This window comes from Pelecanus crispus, chromosome 5 (genome assembly GCF_030463565.1).
Source record: "Pelecanus crispus isolate bPelCri1 chromosome 5, bPelCri1.pri, whole genome shotgun sequence".
NCBI classification, from domain to species: Eukaryota; Metazoa; Chordata; class Aves; order Pelecaniformes; family Pelecanidae; genus Pelecanus; species Pelecanus crispus.
The window spans coordinates 20860563-20886391 of NC_134647.1; the positions used below are offsets into that span (position 1 = coordinate 20860563).

General features: G+C 38.7%; 1 protein-coding gene across 1 annotated transcript in view; it reads right to left on the reverse strand.

Moving 5' to 3' along the window:
- Positions 1–25829, reverse strand: part of FIGN (fidgetin, microtubule severing factor) — a 97435-nt gene that overhangs the window by 721 nt on the left and 70885 nt on the right. Inside the window, exon 3 of the mRNA XM_075711257.1 lies at positions 1–1528. This exon is cut by the window's left edge and continues 721 nt beyond it. Within this exon, the coding sequence (XP_075567372.1) occupies positions 1–1528 (1528 nt within the window). The remainder of the gene's footprint in view (positions 1529–25829) is intronic.

Sequence of the window (25829 nt, forward strand, 5' to 3'; positions counted from 1 at the left end):
CGAGGTAGAGCAGTCAGTCCATTGAATGCATCTGACCTCAATACTGGCCATAAAACCTCCTCCTTAATGACGGCCTTTACTAGATCTAGGCCAGCGATGTCGCTCCAGTCCACGGGAGGTCCTTGGTTGATAATCTCATTGGTAACAAGGTCAATGAGGTGTGTGTCAGTATTCTTCAGTTGCTCGTCCACAGAGTGGTTGGATGAGGTAGCTGCACGAAGTCCCGGGCCTTGCATTGGGTGAGGGAGGAGCTGCCTGTGCTCATCACCGTGCTCATTCATTACTGGGGAGGTATACTTCCCAAACGAGTCACTCGATCTCGAACCCAGTGAGTTTTTAGCAGTACTATAGGATGGGGGTGTTAGAGCCCTACTGGACTGGCTGCTGAATTTCCTTTGCTGTTCAGAGGACATTAGCTGCTTTGTTGGCTTAAATGCTAAGGATGATGTTTCAGCACTTCTGTCAAAACCATTCCCCCTGTTTGCATTTGAAATGCTGTTGTCGGGCATTCGATACATGGGACTCTGCGTAGATCTCTGTTGGCCATAGCTGTAATTTCCATAACTGGAGTCCATTTCTCCTTGCCCTGCCATGTAGAAAGCTTTCCTTTTGAGAGAGCTGGCTGAACTGTTTGTCAGGGCAGACGGCGCAATGGGCGTCAGACCGTGGCCCTGGTAGGAGTAGCTGGGGACGGTGGTGGGGGGCAGAGGGGTCGGAGCAGGGATTCCTGAAGGCAGGTACGCTGAGGGTGGCGGGGCACCCCCAGGGCTGTACCCAGGGCCAACAGCGGTTTGAGGAGGATAACTGGCAGAAGGGTAGCTGTAACTGGAGAGGTTAGAGGTCCCGTTGTAGCCGGGGACGAGGGCTGGTGGTGGCGGCGGTGGCGGGGGCTGTAAAAGTCCCGAGCTGTGTAAGGGGGATGGATGAGGGGATGGAAGTGCAGGTGCTGGCTGGCCACTGTAACTGGTATGCAAGTAGGAGCCATTGTATCCTGCGGCATATTCCTGAGATGGGAGCCCTGAATGGAGGCTGGGAACGGTGTGACTTCCGCAGGTGCTGCTGGAGTAACTGGGTTCCGCCAGGTTACTGGCCACCCCAGGAGAGCTCCCGATGCTGGCCGAGACGTCTGCGGGAGGGAGGGCTGCACTTACCCCAGCTTTGCTGGCGGTGATAACATCTGGGACGCAGTTCATGGGATACACGCTCTCCGAGTTCAGCGACGGCTGCCAGGGCTCGCTTTCATTCTTCCGGCCGTTCACCAGCCCCGAGGGAGCCTCAGAGTAATTGCTGAGAATGGGCCGCTCGGCCGGGCCTTCCAAAATACCGGAGTATTTTTCCGCATACTTTTTCAGCAGATTGGAGGCGGTCAGAGCCGAGATGTCGTCGTTGGCCCAGGCGTACTGGTAGGTGCGCTGCAGGTGCCCCCGGTAGGCTTCCACCTTGTGGGCAGGGGACCGGGTGGTTGACGTGATATCAAAGTGCTGTTCTGGCCACTGGGCATGCTCCGGCGTCCACTGCATCTTCAAGCCTAGGGCGGCAGGAAAAAACAAAGTTAACAGCGAGCTTGGCCTTTTTCCGATGCTTTTAAATGAGTTCTCAAACGTACTGTCTGTGAACTTCTTCAGCTCTCTGAAACACTGTGCTTAACACCACAAATCCTTAAGGAAAGAAAATGCAATGCCCTTATGAAGGAGTATAAGCTGCTTGGTTTATTGCAGGCACATACGCGTGCTGCCACATTTTTTGTCGATTCAGTAGGGGGTTATTTCTTAGTTTAAAAAAATAAGGTAATGCCAGGTTTCTCGAAGTAATTAAATAAGACTCAGTACATTTTAAATACTCTGAGTGCAGATTTATTGTTAACATACGAGGCATCCAACTGCTCTGTCCTCTCTCATCACTGTTTCAATTTTGTATTTTAACCAATATAAAAATATGAGACACAGCTGACAGATCACATCTAGGATACCTCTCTTATTTGGTACTGAACACCTAGTTAGCACAGTATAATGCACCCTGCGCAGAACAATATGACACAGACATAGCAGGTCATTCCATAATCCAACTCTCATCTAAAGTGGTCCACGACAGTTTCAAATCTGCTTCGTGGAGTGCAGCAAAGCAATCTCCCAGGCAGCGCTCCGTCGCTTTCATCACACAAAGCCTACAACTCGGTATGAATTACAACTGGCTCCTTTCTGCCTCTCAGTTCTGTTGTTGAGGCACTGGAAAAAAACCCAAGCATGACTTGTCTGTCGGTCTCCTTGCTTGCTCCCCCCTCACAGCCTCCAGGGTACAAAGAAAGAGGGTTTTACAAAAAAAAAAAAAAAAAAAAAGAAAAAAGAAAAAAGAAAAAGAAATGAAGCCAAGTCCCTAAAAGTTCTGTGGCTTCCACAGCTGGCCATAAAGAACCCCACCAAACCCTATCAAAAAAAAAAAAGGAAAAAAATGCAAATGTCATTTTTAAGCAATTAATCTTGTAAATAATGTGATGTGAATTATCGCCCCTCCTCGTAATCCACTGTGCGCAGTAAGAGCAATTTATAGGCATCAAGATAACCCCCCCCAAGTCGTACCTATGCATGGTAAACACATTGCTGATTTTGTACAGCTGTATCAAACAGACCTCCTTAATCTCTCTCGTATTACCAAAAGTGATTTTTGCAAACTGTCTTGTGCCCTCTGGCACAGATTCCCTGATAAGGAGGAGGTCTAGTCGAAATGAAGCATCTGTGGCACTAGCTCCCCTCTGAATTACTGCAGTCTATTTTGACAGCTTCTACCCCCTCCTGTTTTTCTCCCCAACCCCTTTAGCTCTTCATTGCCTGACTCTGGCATCTGACATGGCCAGCTTAGCCTCGCTGAGCTAAACCTAACACAGCACACAGTTTGGTAACAGAATGGCATGTTTATTCCCTTCTGACTCCCTCTTCCTTGTTTGCAAAACCACTGCACCAGACACTGGAAGTTAATTAGCAGGATGATGCTGTGCTAATTGTGTTAATTTACAAGGTTTTAGTCAAAGAGAATCATGCCAGGGCTGGCACTGCTGTCATGCTTCCGACTTAATGATTAAGAAATACTGAAAACAAGGTGGGAAGGATTGCAGTAATTACACAATAAATGAATAAAGCAACAGATTCATTTGCAATTATATTTTATTGCAGTTGCACTCATTTGCATTTGGATTCTTCATTTTTATTTTTGGATTCATGTATTTGCAAATCACCAAATCATTTAAATTTAGCCTGAAAACTGCAAAGCACCTCTAATTGAGCCTTACATTTTATTAGTACAAGTACCACAAATCTCAGTCCACATGAGCATGCCATTGATTACTTGTGGATTTTTTTTTCCTGAGCGTTCTCTTTCTCTCTCATTTTTCAAACACTTTGACAACTTGAGAAAAATGTCTGTTAACAATTATACAGTTATCCTATAAAAGTTAATTCAGAGAAGTGCTTTTGACAAATGCAGCTTTGAGACTGAGTTTTTGGCAGATTTATTTCTTTCATTTAGCATTAATATAATCTTTTTTGCTAATTGTTTCTGATGTTTCAACCACTGCCTTTCAGAGGGGGTAAATGTATCATGAAATTGGGTGAAATTATAGAAATCATACTCATATGAAAAAAATGCAATTTTAATGAGAAACTATCAGAAGCTTTTCAGAAATCATACTTTGTTAAATTCAGACGGAAATCTGAAGAGCAAATCACCAAGAACCAATTGCAAGTAATCAGTATCTAAAATTCTTCCTAGTGTCATGGGATTTACTTCAAGCTTTTTTAAAAGGAAAAAGTATTAATGTTCCTGTAACATAGAACTGCCTAACAGACATACAAGTTCATTACCCCTATTAAAAAAAAAAAAAAAAAAAAAAGCCAAACCAACCAACCAAAACCTATCTGTGTTCTGTGATATTGGCCTTAGGAGGTTACCCAAACACTGAAAACTTCCATTACAGAGATACAGAAGAACTTGAGCAGATTGATGCCACACTAGATACTAATGAACGGATGCCATGAGAAAGACTCTTCACAAAGAATGTACTAAAGCAGCGGTGAAACTTTTGAAAAAGAAGGTAAAATAGGCATGGATGGCGCAGAGAATCTGGCTGGGCTACTACTTGTACTGTAGTTAATGAATATCCTTTTGGCACATTGTCTTTAATGGCTTGTAAAAGACAGACTATTCAATTTAAAGAGATAAAAGAATGCACTAGGTCAGAGCACAACAACATATATCATACTTGGCAAGCTTTTCAAAATACCTTTCACAAATACTTAAAAAATTTAATCGGTCTTTTTTATTTAGAATTTTAATGTGCTTTTAAAATAAAATAATTCTATTTCTAGTCACAGTGGGGACGTATTTAGATGGTGTAAAAATTCAATTCTTTGAATTTTGTCTAGATTAATTTATTTTCCTTATTATGAGGCTGCAAAAGAATGTCAGAAAATCTGAATTATCTGTTATAAGAGGAGGGGGGAAATCACATCATCAGCATTCTTTATTTGGAATAATTGCTAGATAGACCAGTAGTTTCACATTGTCATGCTATCTTTGGATATGCTCGCTGCACAATAATTGAAAGTTTATTTATTGATGCATATTAAATACCAATGCATTTAACAAAGGCTGTAAAGGCAGGATTAGGCTTTGATTAGATAAGCTTAAGAGAACAGGACTGTTCTCATCCCGTGAAACATGAGCATTTATTCCAGCACATTGCAATCATTAGTGTTATTTGGAAGCATAGGTTAATAGTTAACCATAAGCATATTTTTTGCATTAGTATGCAGTGAAGAAATCTGTATTTACATGGAATCCACTGGAATGGTCTGGACTGGGGGGCACAAATAGCCATTTTCTCAATTTGATATTAATCGAAAAAGCAGCAAACTTTTGCTAGGTTTGACTCCATTTGTTAATGGATCAATAAATCTTTGACAGAAGTCAAATGTCTGATTTGGGAGGAAAAAAAAAAGAAGTTGTAGTTTCTTTTAATTATGCAAACACTTCCCCCCAATTGCTTAATGTTTGCAGCCACTTCCTCTCCATATTTTAAATTGTATTTTATTTGTAGCTTTCTCCAAGCTTTTTGCTTGAGCTGATACACCTTCCTGTACTTCTTTTGTTAGGAATCCAAATGCTGATATAAACATCTAAAATCAGATAAATAGGGGCATATTTAGAGGTTGCATTTTTTTTAGTGTAATTTAAACTCTGACATAAACCATGGTCCTGGACGTAGTGTATTTGCTTAATAACTTACTGAAAATCGAGAAGCAATGCAAGGCTGAATGTATTTTTCAAAAAAATCTTTGCTAACTTAGGAATCCTCTGAGCTATCGACATTTTTGAACTGTGTAAACTGTGCTGGTACAGGCTGTAAAAGGCAAAAGGAAAGGATTCTGTTCCTTAAGTACAGGTATGTACTTATCAGAGAATTGCTTTTAAGATAAATTTAATACATTATATAGGAGAGGCAGTGTAGGCTTTTTTAGCAGTATCTATTTTTCCTTGTCCTGACAGCCCTGCTATACATCCCTCCTCCATAATTCTTCCAGTTGGATCTATCTGAATTACATTTAAAGTAATTATCGTCAACAATTTCATTATTCAATTACTTTGAACCAAGCATTTGACCATTTTTTCCCCCTTCCAATTTTGTGCACTTAGTCTGAAAATATAAAATCTAGTATTTAATACTTCATCAGTTTCACATACAATAATTCCATATGGCAGAAATCCACTTACATATTCAGATTTATGAATTAAAATAAACAAAAAGAAAGAATGCCAGAGTTAGGAAAAAATAACGTAATCTGAACGCAAAAAGGAACAAGCAACGTTCTATACATGCTGGATGTCCGGCGGAGCGCGATCCTGCTGGGAACTCGAGTGAGTTTCTGCATACAAAGAACCCGCCTCCGCTGGTGCCCTCAGTATCGGGTCAAACTGCTCAGCCCCTTACAGGATTATATCTGTTACAGAAGATAAAAATAAATAACTAGCCTTTCCTTTCAGTTTAAATAGAAGGGTTTCTGTTGGAAACAGGCATGGAAAAGTCCAGAAATACTAGCTAGGACCACACTGGGTGAAAACACAACAAAGGATTTACGGTGTCCCCCAGACAAGTCCAAATGATGACAATCACCTTCCAGCTGACCAACTTGGTTAGCAACGATCTGCTTTAGACAAAGGACACTGGGACTTTAGTAAACCTCTCATCTATTCACATGTCTAATAAAATAATCAGGCTAAACTTAAATCATATGCAACTGTGATTTTCTGAAGATACCAGCAGAGGTTGCAGTCCACTTCCAGAGATGCTGGGGAACAAAACCTAAATGACGCAGAGCTACTGTACACGAGGAACTAGAAACAGGGCAGCACGCCAACCTTCTGAACCAGATACCAAAGTTTCAGCTTGGATCAGGGGCCTCCAACCGTTCCTTCAACATACCCGAGGCAAAAGAAAAGAATTCTCCTCCTGTCGTGGTCTCTCTATTCCTGCCCTGTTCATCCCTGCAGTGCCTTAGGTCCTACCTAGCACAGGTCTGCAGGTTCATTTGTAAACAAGCAGGTTCTTAACTTCAGGCACGTGGTTTAATATGATCTGAGCAACTGCTTAATGCGCTGGTGACAAGGAGTAGACTGTACCAGGGGCGAACAAGTAAATGAGATGCTTCTGATCGCTATCCATAACTGACTTGTAGGAGCACATTGTTGCAAGGTAGGAAACAACTCCAAAACCACAGATCTGAGTACAACCAACCCTCTTCCCTCTAGACTTGCAAGCGGATGTGAACTTCATCACTTTGGATTGCTTACACATTTAGCCAAAGACTCCAAAAGCTGCCTCTGCCCACTGAACTGTTACTTTCAGCCCTGTCTCCAGTTATTCAAGACATTGAGTATTTACACAATGGGCCATAATGGTTTTAGCCAAGGCGTTGCTTCTGGTGGACATGCAGAGATCAGCTCTGCCAAAACAGCTATTGACTGAAATAGGCACTTCCCTGGGAACTTGCCAGGACTCCTCAAACCTCATACTTCAGTGAGAGTAGAAGGTGTTAGTACCTTGAGGATCAGGCCCTAAATCCACATTTTCAAATCCTTCTCAGGCATGGGACAGAGCTGAATAGAGGAGTCATGCCGTAACTGCTGTTCGAGGTGTAGGACACACAACTCCCTGGGTTTGTACTATATCTGATAATATTTTGTGAGACTGTATACCGTCATATGTCCCATAATAATAAAAATTAATTCAAGATAAAACATTTCTTTTACACTCCATTTTTATTAATAAGCATAATTTCAACTGTTTGAAGATAGTGCAACTGATCTCTCTTAATTGGAAACAGGAGGGATTTTGAAGAGTGGATTGAGCTAATTATGTTTTGCAGGAGAAAAAAAAAAAAAAAAAAAAAAGGAAAGAAAATGATTCCCACATTTATTTTCTAATTACTCAGTGAAGACCTCTGCTCCAGTCCATGAGGAACTCCTTTGACGTCAAAGGAGTCGGTGGGAGGAAGAGCCTCCAACTGAGCTGCCCAGCCGTACAGGCCCAACTTTGGAAGCTTTTCTCAGTAAGCAGCAGTCACAAACTCATGAAAACAGGCCTGGAAAGTGCTCTCAGCATTTTCTTGGTAGGGGTCTGTTCTTCCTCTTATTATATATAGCCTATGCATGCCACACGCATCAGTGGGAGCAAGCTGTTGGCAGGGTGTTTACAATATGATTCCCATCTAGCAAGGCTAGTGAAAACATTTCAATCTCTAAAACAAAACATTTAAATCACGAGTAATATTGAGGATCATATATATGTCAACAGCACTTAAAGATAAAAGCATTAAGAAAAACGCAACATATTTTAGGAGAGTCTGGACCGGTTAAAAATGGAATTCCAGGCATGGAATCTCAAAACTAATACATCCCAATTATCTAATTTAAATACTGTCAAATGATTATTCCTTTTAAATCACACTTTCACACCTCACAACAGCAAATTGCAATGCGTTTACAGCAAATGAGTTCTCTCCCTCCAAGCCCCCTCCCTGCCATTTGCATAAAGCAGCGCCTTTGATAGTCAAAAAGACATTTCTGGCTAAATGGCCTTTAGCAGACCCATCAGCTTCAAAGGCCTTACGAAACAGAAATAAGGAGAAATAATAGTCAGGCAAGCAAAAGGAAACTAGGTCCGGAGATGACACTGTCATATTTTGCCAGCAGAAGCAGGTTGGATCCGTAGGCCAACCAAGCCGCAGCCGGCAGATGCGGGTGACAGGGACGGTAGCTATTACTTTGGCACCGCGCGGGACCTCCCAGGATGCTGCCCACCTCGGAGGTATCCGTTTCTCCGCGGCAGCAGTCCTTAAGCACAAAAACATTCTCTGTTCAGGGCTCCATCCTTGCAGCGTAACCACATTGATGGACCATCATTGCGCACCATAAGTAAAACCATTTATGCACGCATGCATCGGAACCCTTCTGTATAAAGAATTGGTCGTATTTGTGATTAATTGTAGTTTATCTTTAACACATTTTACTATATCAGTCTGCCCTCACTGTACTCATTTGCTCACACTTTTCTAAACCAACTAGAAAACACACTAATAAAGACAATAATTGCATTGAGTTTTCTTTTAACTTATTATGATGCTTCCTCTCCCCACGCTCACATTTTTAAGTTGTTTCTGTCAAGTACATGCCTTTAAAGGACTTAGCATATTTTGTCAATGCCAAATGAATAAGACCATAATAATTTCTGAGAGAATACTCAGAAGAACTGTAACTGTAGACAAAAGCATAACTTATAAAAAAGGGTCACTTTTTGTAGTCCACTAAACACACGCTTATAGCTATAGTGTATTTTTAAAAGATTCAATATACCACATAATGTGCAATTTATGCCTATATAAACATGAGAATCAATATAACTACTGCAGGATAACTCTAGTGATTCGGAGAATTAAAGTATTCACATGATAAAATATAGCCATAAATGAATATGGAGTTTGGCCACTTGGCACACGTACTTACGCATATTTGCAAATGCAAAACAGTTTAGACCTGGAGCATGATTTTGCTCCCACTAAAGTGCTAACTTCAAGTCTCCTAAAAGCTTCAGCTGGGTCTATTGAAGTGCAGCAAAATGCGTACTCCCTTTTAAAGCAACAAAATAGCAGAAGTAGCCTTTTCCTTGGTTCCCCTTCCAGAATTGCAGTTCGAGGCACATTTACCTTGAAAGAGCATAACACAAATCCTTAAAAGCAGAGCAGATAAAATACACTCACTGCTTTATCGTGTTTCTCACGTAATCAGCTACAGCAGGTGAAACACAGAACTCTGAACTTGTTTTTTAGCAAGTAAGTGAGAGGCAAAAGGAATGAATTTTCAACACTAGGGAGCCTCATATGGAACATTCAGATCCTGATCTAAACTCTTCCAGGAAAAAAAAAAAAAAACAACTGAAAATTATAATTTTCAAATATTCGATTCTATTATTTTTTCAATTTCTGTTGCTAATCATGACTCAGTAAATTGTTTCCTTTTACAGGATTTTTTTTCATTCACACTTAGTATTATTGCTTGGTTCCTCAGCATAAATAAAGCATTTTTAAACCCTTTTTTTCATGTATCTTAAATCCATTAAGACAATTTCCTTCTTAAGCTCACTTCCTTTTGCCAAATGAAGATCATCAGGACATACCACACGTGTCCATAGGGACAGCAGAGCTAATGAATATGTATGTTTTATGTCACAACAGAGCACTCCCCTTGTTCTGCAGTATCGACCTTCTCTTATGTGAGTAAATAACAGGTGAGCACTTGTGCATCAGGATAAATGGGGTTAAAACTGCCATAAAGTGACATACTTTGTTTGAACAAAGTGGGTGCACAATAAATAGAGATTTAAGTGATACTGAATTATTTTTTATATCATGCTGTTCCAAAATGTTAGAAAATAATCTTGCTCTAAAACACAAAACCAAGTTACATAGCAAGAGTTATTTAAAATATATTTCCCTCAAATTAACAGCAGCAGCACTCTGTATAAATTCCACTACATTATATTTTTTATATATTTTTCAGTCGTCATACTTTAAAAAAAAAAAAAGTATGTATGTATTTCATAGCTTTATGTATAGCAAGAGAAGGTTAACTCCCGAGATTTATCTAACCAGCCCTATTCGCCTTACAAATATGAAGGCAAAGATCAATTTCAGTAAGTTTCAAATAACTGTAGTCAGGTTTGACCCAACACACTCAACTAACAAGAGTGAAAAAGCAAATTTATATGGGCCAATAACACAATGCTCCAGCCTGTAATCAGGAATACTGCTTTCCTTTTAAAGCGCTTATTCTGAAACCTACCAACACAGGAAAGGTACAAACAGTTGCTTTACTGAGATTAGAGTAACTCTGCTAATTAGCTAAATGAGAACAAATACTGATTAAATGTATATATAGAAGTAATCTGATACTCAAGAAAAAAAATCTGTCTTAAGATGACTCCACAGTGCACAAAGCTTTTGCAAAATTTGTTTATGTTATGTATGCATTTTGCTTTTTGGCAATCTGCACATTAATTTTTAATGAAATAGTAAAGAGACGTTGCATCTCACACTTCGATAAAAATATTCTATAGCCAGGACTGGGTGACATAGTGCATTAATTCAGTGTCCTTCACTCCTGGGACCTGCGTATAATTTAGTCCAGCCTGAAGAAAATAACTTTGATCTGAAGGCTGTGGAAAAAGCTACATATGAAATGAGTTTTGGTGGGTTTAGCGTTGTTTCTTATATACAAGAGGACATATGAAGATAAACTGCTTTAGAATGCTCCTGACGTGGCCCAGGATTAAGAGCAGGGAGCTCTTAGCAGAGCTCACCCACTCTCTCCCTTTTCCTCGTTGTACCAGACACGCACCACACGCATTTCTCTCTACTATAAGCATCAGAGCGGCTAGCACTGGCATACACTGTCTTTCCAAAGAGAATAACCCGTGTAAAAGGATTGTATTATCAACCAGTATACTTATTTGGTCTCTCCATTTAAACGAAGAACCAACCAACAACAGCTATATTTCAACATGAGAGATGACATTGTAAGAAGGGATGATGTTATCACAGGGAACCCGAGATTTCCTCCCCAAGGTAGGGAACACCTTAGCTAAGTCATCAGAACTGTACTAATCATGCTCTTAGGGAAAACAGAGCTCCGGCACGGCTCCTTCCCGGGCTTGGCTGTGCAAGCAGCTGACCCTTCCTTTCCTTCCTGCTCCCCCCAAAGTAGAGAAACAAGATTAAAAGCAGAAACATAACCAAAGAACTGACATCCTAGAAACACTAAGCTGACCTAATCTTTTCCCCACTTAAACCTTTCAATTACTGTATTCCACAAATTCCAAAGATCCTTTCTTTCTCACTCAATAAAATGTATCTGAATTAACTACCGAAAAATGGAATATAGCCTATTTTTTGCATGCTCTTGGTTTGAGACTTACTGTATTGTTTCCTGAGCGTTTGAAAGGAACTATATAGATTGTTCAGTTAGCTTGACAAAGTATCTGGGGGACAGAGGGAGGAGGAACAGGGAACTTTCTATAGACAAATATAGAAATCTCTCTCTATATATCTATATGCATATACATTTATATATTTTACACACACACTTGCAGCAGAGAGAGAATGTCTTAACTGAGACATTTAACTCTGTGTATGCTGATATTTTTGGCATATTCCTGGAGAGAGCGGGAAGGCAAAAACCCAAACTTCTCATGTTGTATGTTGATTCTCCTTTCTCAAAAAGAGCAAAGTTCATCCTGCAACAGGAAAAGTTGAGCCATGTCCTGAAACACACAGTATGTCACTGAGAGGGTGCACAGGCATTTCAAGGGGCAGAAAAAGAGTAACGTGCTGGGCTTAAAACAGAAAGAAATGATAGAGCCCAGCTGATAAATGTCACATTCCTTTGCAGCTGTCACACAAATTCAGCTTTTTTTTGTAGGCAGCCTTCAAGAGACAACAAAAATCTAAACCTCGCGATGATCATATCAATAACTAGCTGAGCACTGCTGATAGCTTAAATAATAATAAAATGTGTTATTTTTCCTGTAATTTTGTCCATAGTGTTATTGCATATGTAGTCACCTAATGATGAAATAGTTTTAAAATTTGCTGCAGGGTACAGAAGTCAAGCTCCACTGATTAGCATCTCAAAGCGCACTACAGGCACACATTTGTAGAGCTGAATAATAGCACTTGTGTTTGTATGATGTTTTAAAAAACAAAAAAAAATTGCACTATTTTCCTTCATGTTTGATGATGCATACCAATGAAATTCCTTTCTCTCACAAAATATATAACATATCACAATTCACTGTAAGAATTTCAAAGCCAAGGTAGAAAGGTAATGCCACAAAAAGAGCTAAAAAGGGGTTTTGGTGTCAATACGAGACGCCTAGACCCTGAGGTTCATGGGCTTGATTCTCCTGTCACTTCTCTGGTTTGAAGTCACAAGAACCACTGAAGTTTACAATTTATTGTGAAGGAAATAAGTGTGCCCCTCTTTTTACTTTATTATTTTCTTTTTAGACTACAATTATTCAGCAGTTAATTACACAAATGATGTTTTGTTCACCAACAAACTCATCACAGAAAATATTTCATGAAAATCTAGACAGAGAGTTCTGATATTTGCTGCACTAGCTCAGTTTCTGATTTATTTCCTATGCCTAATAAGGTGGCTTTCAAACTTTATTGAATGTGAACCTTCCTAAAATTTGCTGAAAACTAGCTGGACAGAAGTCTGATTTCAGCCACACTTGGAGACCTCAGTCCAACGTACCACCTTCAGCAGCGTGTGTCCCCCTTTTGTCATTTCTCCAGTCAGATTTTGTTACAAGGTTCTAGTTACAAAACTAGAACCATCAAATTTTGTGTTAAATAATATTAGAAAAGTGCATCCACATGAATTATTAAAAGTATTAAAGTATTAAAATTAAAGTATATAAAAGTATTAAAAATGCTCTACACTATCAACAGGAACATTATGATTTTACTAAATATTCAGCAACTATCAGCTTCAATTCTTTTTTCCGTTAACACTTTTCATCCAGAACGTGTAAGTAACGTACAGGAATGACTTAGAAGAAAGCTTAACATTAATACAGTTAAACACACTTAGCATCAAACATTAAGTTCATAAACTAACAAATATTCACTGAAGTATTTGATACCAGTAGTACAAATTTATTAAGCTTCGTTTTTACTTTGGAAAATTTTTTTAGAAGTTAAAAAAAAAAAAACCAGGTTAAATTATGAGGTACTGTGAAAGCTATGAGAGTTTTGTGATTGCAAGTAAAAGATTTACAGATCTTACAGATCTGTAAAAGATTTACAGATAACAATTGAAAGGTGCATTACGCTAATCAGAGAAATGCATAACCTTTGCAAAGCAGGTAGGAGTGAATCATTTTAATTTTCTCTCTTCTTATGGCTTTATATTCTTACGCAAGGGAAGCAGAGGAAACCTAAATATGACCCTATTTAGATATATTAACTGCAAAGCCTTTGTAGAATTTTTAAGCAAACAGGATTGTGCTTCCAATGCTGCCCATCTAGTTTTCCAATGTGTTAAATTGGACGGCTACTTGGACAGCTCTCTATTCATTACTGAACCGTGGAAAGGAAACACAGAGGTGGCATTTTCCTTTTAAACCATCTAATGCCTTGTAGCCAGATTCCAAAGCATCAAGGAGAGATTTCTTCTTTTTTTTTTTTTTTTTTTTTTTTTGCTAGACAAGCTGTCGTAATTGAAATGAAGTCTAATCAGACTCATTACTGTTTTCAGCAATTTGCACCACCAAAGATGCTTATTAGGTAACAGTGTTTAATAAACCGCTCTTTAGAAAACTACCAGTAATGAGCTCTTAACAGCCAATCTTTAGCGTGAATGTAATGTGAAAAGTGTTCCTAGCGCTGAATAGATTTTCACATTTAGTAGTGTCATAATTAAGCTGAAGGAATTGGTAGCTGTGATGATAGATTTACTGCAATACAGACTTTTTTTTTTCCCCCCCTGAAAATATATTTGAAAATACTTGGCGTTCAATAATATTCCAGAGCAAATTTTAAAACTGCTTAAAAGACTGTGCTAGACTGGATTAGCTCTGTAAATGGTACTTAATCAGAGAGTATTTGGGGAATACACAGAGTACTGTAAGTCGGGTATCATCTACTAGGCATGCTTAAGTTAATTCCACCTAGCTTTGTTTGACTGCTCTTCCATCACTTAACAATTTCCAGTCATTAATATACAAATAATAAATGTTGTTGTCACCAGCTGAATGATAATGAACAAAAATGGCCAATAAAAAGAGATACGCGAAGAAACACTTGTCAGTTCTCCTTCCACAGTAACAGCTGAAAATGCTTGAGAAAAAATAGAGCAAATTGCTTGGTTTCAAAATAAAATTATGGGTGTATAATATACCTGTATATTTATGCATACAAACACATATACAACTAATGCTGTTTTTCCTACACATTTCACATACCATCAACTCCTAGTACCTACTTAGTACCAAAAAACTCAAGTTCCTAATGTAAAGAACACCACAGCTCTGAAAATGTAATGTTGCGACATCTATTATTCATAAAACAGTCATCAGCAAGAGATAAGTTTTCATCAATAGAAAGTTCAATTTAACCAGACGTACACCTCACTGCACTAGTCATATCAATACTAGTAGCTAACAAATGCTGAATGAGGCAAAAAAAGAAAATAAATTGCATGTATAAGCTTTAGCTAATTAAATATCCAGAGTGAATCTTGAGGAGTCGCCACTGTTCTCTCACCAGATTGATTTAGGTCTGACATAATATTTAAAGTTATCAATAAGAAATGACCAAGACTACTTTTTTGTCTCCCACTAGGAGAAATACATAGGGATGCAAATGTTGTTTTGCTTACTAGAGATTCTGCCGGAGAAGGTTTGTGTCAGCGGCCAAGACTTTGGAAAGAAGCGCATAAAGACGAGTAATCAATAATGAAACCACCAACAAAATGATGAAGACTAATTCTCTTGCACTGAGATTTTTATACCAGAATTCCATGTTAAGACATTAAGAAGAGTTCCTTTACTGAATGAGTGCTCTCATTACATCTTTCATATAACCTAGCCCCCAAACTTCAGTAATCCTAAATGCAGCCTGTAAGCCTTCATATCTGTTTGCAGCTTTATGAATCAATAGGACTATGAGAACTGAGGCTACCAAATTAATGCCAGTTTCATTTGATTTTGTGGTATGTGCTTCTTTGCACTACAAAGTGGAAAAAGGAGAAAAAAAAAAACAACAACCAAACCCCACACCCAGAACTCATTCCCAGATGGGTTTTTGCAGCTTTCAGATCAAAATATCTTCCAGTTTCTTAAGTCTGAACTGAATTTGTACTTAGATCTAACATTTTTAGTCCTGCTGCCTACCCTATCATGCAATTCCAAACTCTGCACCTTTAAGTCACACACAGCTTCTGCTTTCTGTAAAATAAAATAACATAACATAAAATAAAATAACAGAGACTCCACAGCTGCTTTGGACTGCCTCCTCTTGTACTTCTGAATAATGCATTAAACTTCACATCATTTGTGAGTGACAACCCGATGCTCTAAGATACGTAATATACATTTTGTACTGTTGATTTTACTAAGCACAGATGCTCTGAAGCATCAATTGCTCATCAATAAGTCCTTCAATAACATACATCATGACATTTTTAGTAGTTTAAAACAGGTTGACAGAAATGTAGCATCCACAGGAGGTATCTGAGGCATCATTATACAACTATGGTTACCATTCTTACTGCTAACGTAAAATTAAAGTGGGGGGGAACCTTCAGTGTATTCCTTCTACATACTAGCTCTACCACCAAAAAAAAAAAAAAAAAAATCACTTTTCAGCCTCAGATCCATCAGTATTTTATCAAGCCTACAAAACACCAGTCTGCTCACCTAAGATGCTGACCCCAAACAACACCTGACTTGCAATAGAAATTGCAACTCTTCCTTCTGATATCTCTAGGCCTGCTTAGTCTGATCACAAAAGCCTTCTTTATCAGACTCTTAGAGGAGTTTCCATTGAAGAACTGGGACCTACCAAATTTTACACTACTTACAGGCTGCTACCCTGAGATGGAGTGTCATATACGCAGGAGTACAGACTAGCATAAGAAATTGCAAAAGTGTAGGAGGTCGAAGAAGGAGGTGAAGCTACAGGGGCAGGTTAAACTCAAGTCAGAATCTGCCCCAAAACACTGTGAATTGGTAAGAAGGAACAATAGGATCCTGAAAAAAGGACATCGAGAAGAACCTTAAGACCCATCTTGCAGTTAAGATGCTGCCATGGGCTAGTGCCTCTGTTTTGTCAGAGGGTGAGGACTCTCCACAGGGGCACAGCCAAGCAGGACGAGACAGCTCTAGTAGTATTTGCTGTTATCGAAACCTCAGGTGAGCCCTGGAGTGGCTCATCTCGGGACAACTCCACCAAAAGACAGCATAAATAGCAGAAACTGCAGCTCACGTGAAATCTATTGTACGTTCTGCAGCAGCATAGACATTATTTTCTTCTCCATCAGTGAAATTCCAATATTACAGCCCAACTTCTCCCAGTCAGGACCCAACATCAATCACAGTTTGCCCTTCAGCAAAAGGTACCATAAACAATCCGTAGGGTGCCTTTGAGTACAGAACACCTCAGATTTCTCTGTTCTCCTGTTTATGGCAATTTTATTTAGATTCTTTAGTGGAGTAGAGAGTGGCTTGCATGAAACACCGTATAAAATTGTTTCACTTGGTGTTCTGCATTGTTTGTTTGTTGGCTTTTTTAAAAAACCAAAACCCCCCAAAAGACAAAAATAAGCTTAATTGTTCCAAACAGAAGCAACCACTTGTCCAAACGATTGCACACAGACCACCTCTGTGTGGTCTGATGAGGTTACTGTTCTATTATGACACATTTACAAAAGCTGCATAATAGATGACTTGCAGCAGATGAGAACATTTGCCCAACAGAACTGGAATCCTTTGTATTATGGCAGACAATACTACCTGCACTTCAGATTGGTTTAAACACAGACTTGCCTAGTAGGTCTTTCTTTAAAGGTAGAACAGTCTAGTACACAACTTCCCTGACTGAAATGGCTTATGGAAATATCTCCTTATAAAATGAAGGAGGCAAAAGGAAGAACACCAGGTCCTACATAATACAGTTATGGGTTTGTCTGGGGGATGGGGGTTAATAAAGAAAATGCATGTGTGAGTGAGGAAAACATCCAAGGGCTTTGGAGGGATTGGGGTGAGCAAAGCAGAATGTAGCAGTCCTTGACTTTTACTTTATTTTTCATAGAGTCTATTTTCTGCTTTTCCACTACAGAGCTTTCTATTTATTTCAGCATAACTCTGTATCTTTGTCATTAAACAATCAAGTTCTAATAAAAAACATAATGCAAACAGCCAGTTGTGTAATGAAAAACAACACAGGGTTGAAGGGGGGGGGTCCTGCCTGATCTCAGCGGCAGATTAGCTTATGCCCTGCAGCATGAGATGGGAAATACGTTCCTCAGTATTACAGTTTTGATTCTGTATTTGTATTTTATATGGATTTTTAAAGAGACACAATATAAAGCTTTGGTTCAGAGAATCTCTCTCTTTCTCTGTATGTATGTATAACTGTACACATATATTTATTCCCCCCCCCCCCCCCCCCCCCCCCCCCCCCCAGAGCAGGGATGATATTTGTCTCTAGCTATGGCACAGTGTCTAGTCTGGAATCTAGCAGACAGAAAAAGCACACAACCAGAAAAAAAAAATGTTTTGGACTATCCCAATACAGACTATGTCAACTGCAATCCCTTTTGAGAAATTCTAAGTGACCCTTTTTTCAGCAACTATCCCGCTGCACTGCGGTGTACTGCAAGATTATTTCTGCCCAGAGAATGACATAGTTTTATTCATAAAAAGGTAAAAACCATTCAGTTAATTGCTTTTTATACTCAATAAATGTTAACAGTTCATTCACTGGCAGCAAGCCAGGAGATCTCCTCCAACAGACACAGATCTTTCCGATGCATCTTTCCTCCTGAATCTGACATATATGATCTCCTTCTCCCCTTTCCCCTCCCCCAGTTCTTTACATGCATTTCTCCACCATCCTCTATCTCAAAGTTAAAGCTGTGCCAAGTCAAGAGCAGCAGTGCTAAAGGGTGGTCAGAAAATAGGACAGCAAAGGTTTTTGAAGTTAACAAAGCAGCATCCTGTTCCTACCACCTATCAAGCATGTTTCTGGTTTCTTCATGTACTGAAGGCCAGCTTGGGTGATTGCCACTCACTTTAGGAATTTAACTCTGCAGATACAGCACAGCCCTTCAGCACGCTTACCCCCAATGGCTTGTGAAATTCATGTGGGGAGATCCTGTCTCAGTCTATGGCAGCCCACTCGCTGAGTGGCTGGTGAATACCTAACCCACTGTACCAGTATATTGGGTCAGCTGTTCTGAAGATGTATCTGAGAATAAAGAGTAAAGCAGACAGTAGGAGCAGGGAAATCACATTTATGAGGACTTTAAAAACTTTAGTCCACAAAAGACAGGAAAATGAGGCAGAACCACTATACTCAGACCTTCACTGAGTACTCTCCAAGGCTAAGGAAGTCTTTAAATTTGTCCATCGCCTTACTTTTGTTAGTGGTTTGGATTTTTTTTTTTAAACTTCCCATTGTTTTCATTATTATTTAGGCACATTATGATACAAAGATCTTGTGCCACCTTTTCAAGAATACATCCAAAACATTTTAAATAAATATTCTATATTTGATTTAATGAAAAATGCCTTGGGCTGTATCTATGTATTGTTCATTCTATGTATTAAACACTGAGTTTGCCATGACTGAACTAAAAGATACTTGATAACAAATGGTTAGAGGGCACGGGCTGATATTTAAGAGGTAAGGTTGCACCCAGGTAGCTTTGATGGGCCATTTTGTATTGAGGATAACCAGAAATGACAGTTCTTAAAAAGGTCTGGATTGCTAAAGAGGAGGAATGCCCTAAATGCATCAATGAAAACTGCTGCTGAGCATGACTGCTTTTTTTAATATTTTGACTATTTTCAAAGGAAAGACAGTCATGCTACAAATGTTTTTTCAATAAATCTCTGGTGAGTACTGGGCACTTCCAAGATCAGTTACACAGCATACTCTTAAAATGATTAAACTGTCTCTCACAGCACTTCAAATGATAGACTGCCCAGAAAAAGCACTAGTGCCCCACAAATTAGGAATTGTAGCAGTAGTTGATAAGCTAGAACGAGCTCTGGGCCGTTTTAGGACACACCTCACCCTCATTACTGGGCTGCCCCTCTTGGAAAAATTCTTCCCCTTGTGTAAGGTCATTCCACTAGATTAAAATATCTCACTGTAATGTTACCTCTTTATAACACCCCACATACTTGGGTACAGAAGTGCTGGTTACAGGGTGAACAATGAGCTTACTTTTATATGCACTGCATAAAGACACCACCTGTGTGATTTAGTTGGAAAAGAAAATTTAATCTATATTTCTGGGATAGCTCTATCTAAAGCCACAAGTTGCTATGACAGAGAATTTAAATTGTTTGAACAGTTCCCCTGCTCCCTTCTTCAAGTTGTTATTAATGTCTATAATTTAGGCCTCTGTGTTGCTAATATGCATGTGGATCTCGCTAGTCATATGAATAAAGCTGCATAATTAGGTAGTGGTATAATTTGTAGCCTCCAACTCTTTTTCCCACTTCCCTTTCCCGACGCTCCTTGAAGAGATTGCGATTTATGCTGGTGGCAGATCGTGCCACCGTTACTCACAGAAATACCTTTTGCCTGAGATTTCTTGGAAATTAGTGACAAAATTTAAACGTCCTAGCAGTCACCACAGATAGGTATATACTGCACCAACCCCTCTGCCACCCACACGTGGGGGGAGTATGACTGTGTTGCTGGGATGGGAATTTGGGCAGGTGACCAAATACTTAAGTATGTTTATATTTTCAGCCTCCAAACTGACAGAGACTTCTTTAAGTTCTCAGAACTCCTTTTACAGAATCTCTGTTTGACAATTTCTAAACGTGCCCCACTGTGTTCACCAAGTTCAGCTCTATTAACAGGAAATGAAACTGAAATAAAGAGGCGCTCTTTGTGTCGACTGCAGGCATTTCAGATTTCATGGCAGCCCGCGTCTTCCCAGTGCCTTTCACATGGAAGAGATAATGTGTGTGAAGAAAAACAAAATTGTAGGTTTAGTAATGTCAAAATCTGATTTATGCCAAAATAGAGATGTCAACAATAGCAGAATAAGTGACAAGTGTTAAATTACCCAAAGAAGTAAATTCTGTAATTATTTACCTCTCTGGCACATGATCCTTAACAACCTCCAGACCTAAAAGGAACAGCAGGAACCACACGCATTTTGAAATTCAGCATTTTTTCTTATTTTTAAGAAAGGACTTTTAGCCCCAATTTTCTTTTTTTTAAATACAACTAAGTGCCACCAGCAACATTTCAAATAAAACGTCAGCAGCAAGCCCCATAGCTGAATATGCTGGGAGCTGAGTATACAGTCATCTGCAAATGGACAACTTTAATTCGATTCCTGGCACCACTGGCCACGCTGAGAATTCTTCTATCTCTTCACACCAGGGGTTTGCTCTTTTAAGCATTGCTCCCTGAAGGGAAGGAAAAACTAGAGAAAGAGGATTTCCAATGACCCTGCACAGATGAATGAATGTGTCAATGGTGAATATTGGTTCAGCTTTGAAATAGGGAATCCTGCAGTGGTTTCTCTGCTTCATCCCCACTAGTGAGTTCCACAGTGGACTTCAATGTGTAGGAGGCCTTTAGGGGACAGATAATAATTGAAAAAAAAAAAAGGGGGGGGGGGGGGGGGGGAGAAAAAGAAATGGTTTAAGAATAACAGAAAGGCATTTGTTTAACCTTTAAATTATTTCTTAGATAATGTTCTCAGAGATGTGCATCTCTTTGGCCTAGGTGGTTACAGAAATTGGTGGAAAAAAAGCTTAAATAAATAAGGGGTCTTTACCATGTAGCCAACACTAAAGGCCACTGTTCCCTTTCAGCGCATATTTAATTTTGATGGGTTTCCATTTGTTCACTTGTTAGTTTCTGTTTTAAAGATGATGTAAAAACTGTTGTGAAATCGTGAAATTGTTAAAGTGCTCTCTGTTTCAGTGTGAGCTTATTCTTTCGTTTATGACTGATTTCACAGCAAAAATGGTGGCATGCACAAACCAACCACGGAAAGGAAAGATGCATCTTCTCACCTGCATAATTCTCCCATAACTCAGGTAAACACAAGAACATTTGTCTAAGCAGTAGTAGAATATGCATTTACTTCTACAAGACTTTTAGTTCATTTTCATTCAACTACCTATGAATCAATGTCACTATGACACAATACCATTTCCTAATCATGCCAATATTCATGCTTTTATCTCTTTTTAAATCCAAAGAACATATATTTCAGTACACCAGCACTCTAATTATTTAAACATGATGTAGAATAACACTTCTCTAAGGCCATTTCTTTTATGAGTTTTAGTTTGTTAAAATTGCCACATAATTTAATCTCTATAGCAAAATTTATATAAAAGAGTAACACAAGCTTCCAGTAAAGAAGGCTGAATTGTTAAATTCCCAGTAAGTGCTGCTTTTTCCTTCCTTATGTCTACAATAGTTTTATTTGTTTCTAAGAGCAAAACCTATATATTCAAAGTGAAACGTACTATTTCTCAACATGTTAAGAAACACAGAAGAGAAAGTGCATCTTTTTTCTTTCACATGTGAAAACATAGGAAATTTCACACGCAGGAAAACAAAAAACAAAACACACACACACACACCCCCCCCCCAGCAACCCTGTACAGGTTTTTATACCTTTGAAAATGAGTTTGGCAGTCCACTGCTTTCTCTAGCTGAATGCATGCTCTTTAAATATAATAATTTTATGCAAATTAAAGGGTCTCATATAATTGCTAACAAAATATTTACATCTACCTCCACTTTAATGTTGCTGAGAATTAAAAAAAAAAAAATAATGGCTATCTAAAGGCACATATACTAGACAATTTCAGTCATTAATATAATATGCAGATACTGAATATTTTTGGATACTAGGGGGTATTAGCTATACATTTCATAGATATCATCAGATATGATCCTGTTTCAGCTAATAAAGAATTCGGGTAATCGGATTTATATAGTCTACAGCATTTCCTAAGGACACTGCCTGGGATTTGCCTCTTTTTAAATAGTTGAGATATTAATGTTCTTTTAAGACTATTTTTTAAATACCAAGCAACATCTTCATGAAGAGCTGCGCTGATTTCCAATTATGTAAAAATTAATTTGTTTAATCAAGCTACAAGAAGGACAAGAAGTTGAACTGGAAAAATTCCATCACATTAAGTAAAGGATTATTACTCACGAGAAATATTTTCAATGTCAGACAGACTTGCAGCCAGAAAATAACTATACTTCTTACAGAGAACTCTATGTGCCTGTCTCTCCTGCCTGACTAGTTTTTCGGAGCCCTCCAAAACAACACCAAAATGAATTCTAAATACAGTGTTGACTTGCTTTTTAATTTCATTTGCTTTAATCACAGCCAAAGAAATTTCCAACAATAAGGCTTAAATAAATAGAGTTACCTTTTATAAATGTGTACTTTCTTTTACACGGTACGTGCACTGGAAAAGGAAAGGAGATTCCTGACAAGTTGCTCTGCCTCTGGTCTCAGGATTGTCTAATAAATAAGGATATTAGTTCATCTGGCCCACTCTTAGCAATATGGTAATAAATGTTTCCCTTTTAAAACACATTTGCAAACTTGTTAAAAAAAAAAAGGCTTAATGTTTTTATGTTGTCATAATGTATGAAATCCTTTCATTTTAGTATTCATGATCATTATCAAATAAATTCTGTTAAAAAAAGGGAACAAAATTTTGGCATAATTTTGGGATGATAGCAGTACAGATGAGAATTGCTTCCATAAGCTCCTTCCGAACAGTGATATATGCAAAATAATCCAAAATGAGTTGCTTTCCAGTCCCTTTACAGACTACTTGACATCCTCTGCTCAAGTGTTTCAAACCTTCAGTCACTGACTGTAATAGTGCACAGATGGAACAATATTTATTCTGTCAGTGGAAACTAATTAGGATGACACTAACTCTGAACATTAAACCAGAAGAAAAAAAAAGGGGGGGGGAGGGGAATCACACTTTACACAGTGTAGCACATGATCTGTGAGTTTACAAATAAAAGCTATAAATTTTAATATATTTCTGTTACATGGGAGGTGTGACCATCTTTGCTGTTGCTGCCGCACACGGAAGCCAGAGATGGGCTTGCAGAGCCATATCTGGATTTGCGTACAAACACCCCCATCTCTACCGTGAATTCACTTCACGTCAGGAACTGCATCCCAACAACTTCCACTCTGCAAGAAGAGCAAGTCAGGCTTGCAAATTATTTCACATTATTCTTCAGTCAGCCACACTACCCCTGTCACCCAGAGGTTGCTCCCCTCAGCCTGTGGTCCTTCAGGTCCTAGCTGTGCCAATGCCACGAGCTGGGCAGAACCGAACTCAAGTCAGGGAGGTGGCCAGCCCCACCATTCTGCTTCTCTCCCTTAACTCCAGCTGCAGCCATTGTGAGGTTGGTTGCCCTTTAGAATAGAAGATCCCATTTGATAAATCATCAGGTCTGATATATACGTGCAACTTCCATCCAAGGACTGGCTTACAGCTGCTGAAGGCTCAAGATCAGACACGTGACTGCAACACACAAACTAGTGATTTTCCAAACCTCACTAGGGATCTAAATCTGCATCTTTTGGTGCCTGAATACCTTTAAAAGTCTTCTTGACTTCGATTTTCATGAGCTTGAATAAACTGGTTCACAAATGCTTAACGCTTTGAAGACCTACATGGTACAGCTCAAATTCACAAGATCAAAAACATAGCGTAGAGCATGGCAGTTTGCTATTAGACTATCAGTCCAATTGTCTTTCAGCACTATTCCCCTTAAATGAATGGAGATGTCAGGAGAGTATCAGGTTTGATGTGCATATGTATTCATGTAGATCCACCATCCTAATATCTTACTTTATAATAACTAACCTTTGTAGGGAAAAAAGAAAGACGTATATGCTTTAAGCGATGTTGATTTTTGTAATTTGGCATGGCAAATTAATTGAGACCCAAAAAACCAGAGAAAAAAAGAGTATCAACTGCCCACAGTTAAGCAAGTGCTAACATTTTAGAAGTAATGAATCATAAAAAAAGTCATCCCATTAATTATTGTTCTGCTAATATGAGATAAACTGGGCAGAAACAGAACTGCCTGACAAGGTGAGATCTCAAAGAGATCTTCCTGTGTGAGCAGTGACACAATCCCCTAGAGGTGTTTAAAAAAAATACATTGGGAAGTGATACTGTCTCTTGGTAGTGTTCTTCACTTAGCACCTCTCAGCAACTGGCAACAGGCTGGTGCAGGATTTCACTTTGACTCCATCCATATTACACAAAAAGTAATGATGATGAATATTCTTTTCATAAACCAGATGGAATAGTTAAACAAACACTTCTTCAAGAGTTCCAGCTATAGCCACTAGTCTAAAAAGGATATTATCTACATCTACAAATCTGGCTTTTTCTGATCACTGAGACTAATTCTGAAATTTAGTTATTTTGATCTGAAAACATACTTTAAAGCAGCTTCTAAACTGAGATACTAAATGTGCTCCACAGGCTTTGTTTATTTATTGCTATTCATGTCAAACCTCAAAGACTACTAAACTGCAATCTCACATTTTAAAAGAAAATATTTTCTTGCAAACTTAATTCAAACGCAGGGCACAACATAACGAGTAAACCTGTAAACAATGATGAAGTGCATCTTATTTCTAACTGATGATAATATCTTCTGTGGATGCCAGATAACATCTCTACTAAAACCATACCTTGGCTTGACAATAAAGCTGGAAGTTACTCAAGTGTATTGTAGCCAACTGTCAGATTTAAAAACAGTCACAACACACTATTAGTGGCATTCAGCCAATCTCTTAAGGAACACAATGACCCGAACTTTATTCTGAAAACTCAGTTTGAAAGCAAATCTATTCCCTAAAGTAATTTTCAGCACTGCTTAAAAAGCTTGGAAAAATCAGATTAGAGTAAACCAGGTTATGTAGATGTTATGAGAATGTAACTTCTAAAAATAACTTTATGGATCAATTCAAGTAAATTCAGATACAGAGATCTCACCTTTCACACAGGCCTGCACATCTATCTTCTATAATTCTGGTCCCAAACTATCGGATTGATACAGTCTGTATAGTTAGTATAGTGTTTAGAAAGCTGGGATATAAAGGAACTCCCGTGCATTGAAGATTTATGCCTTGAGAGGCTTATGTGAACACATTATATACAGTATCTGATAGAACCGCTGCACTGCATGCTGTATTTTGAAATGACTATGGATGCCTAAGAAAAAAAAATATTCTCTCAAATAAACAGGCATGCATATGCATTACTATAGTCTGTAACATGGCACAAATTTCCTTCAATTTTTTTATGCGGTATTCCCATCACCATTGTAAACTTCCATGAGAAATAACACAGAACCTTACAGGTGAATGAAAATAAAAAAGGAGATAATGCTAAATACAGTCAGTGAATGAGGTGCAACCATTGAAAGCTTGCCATA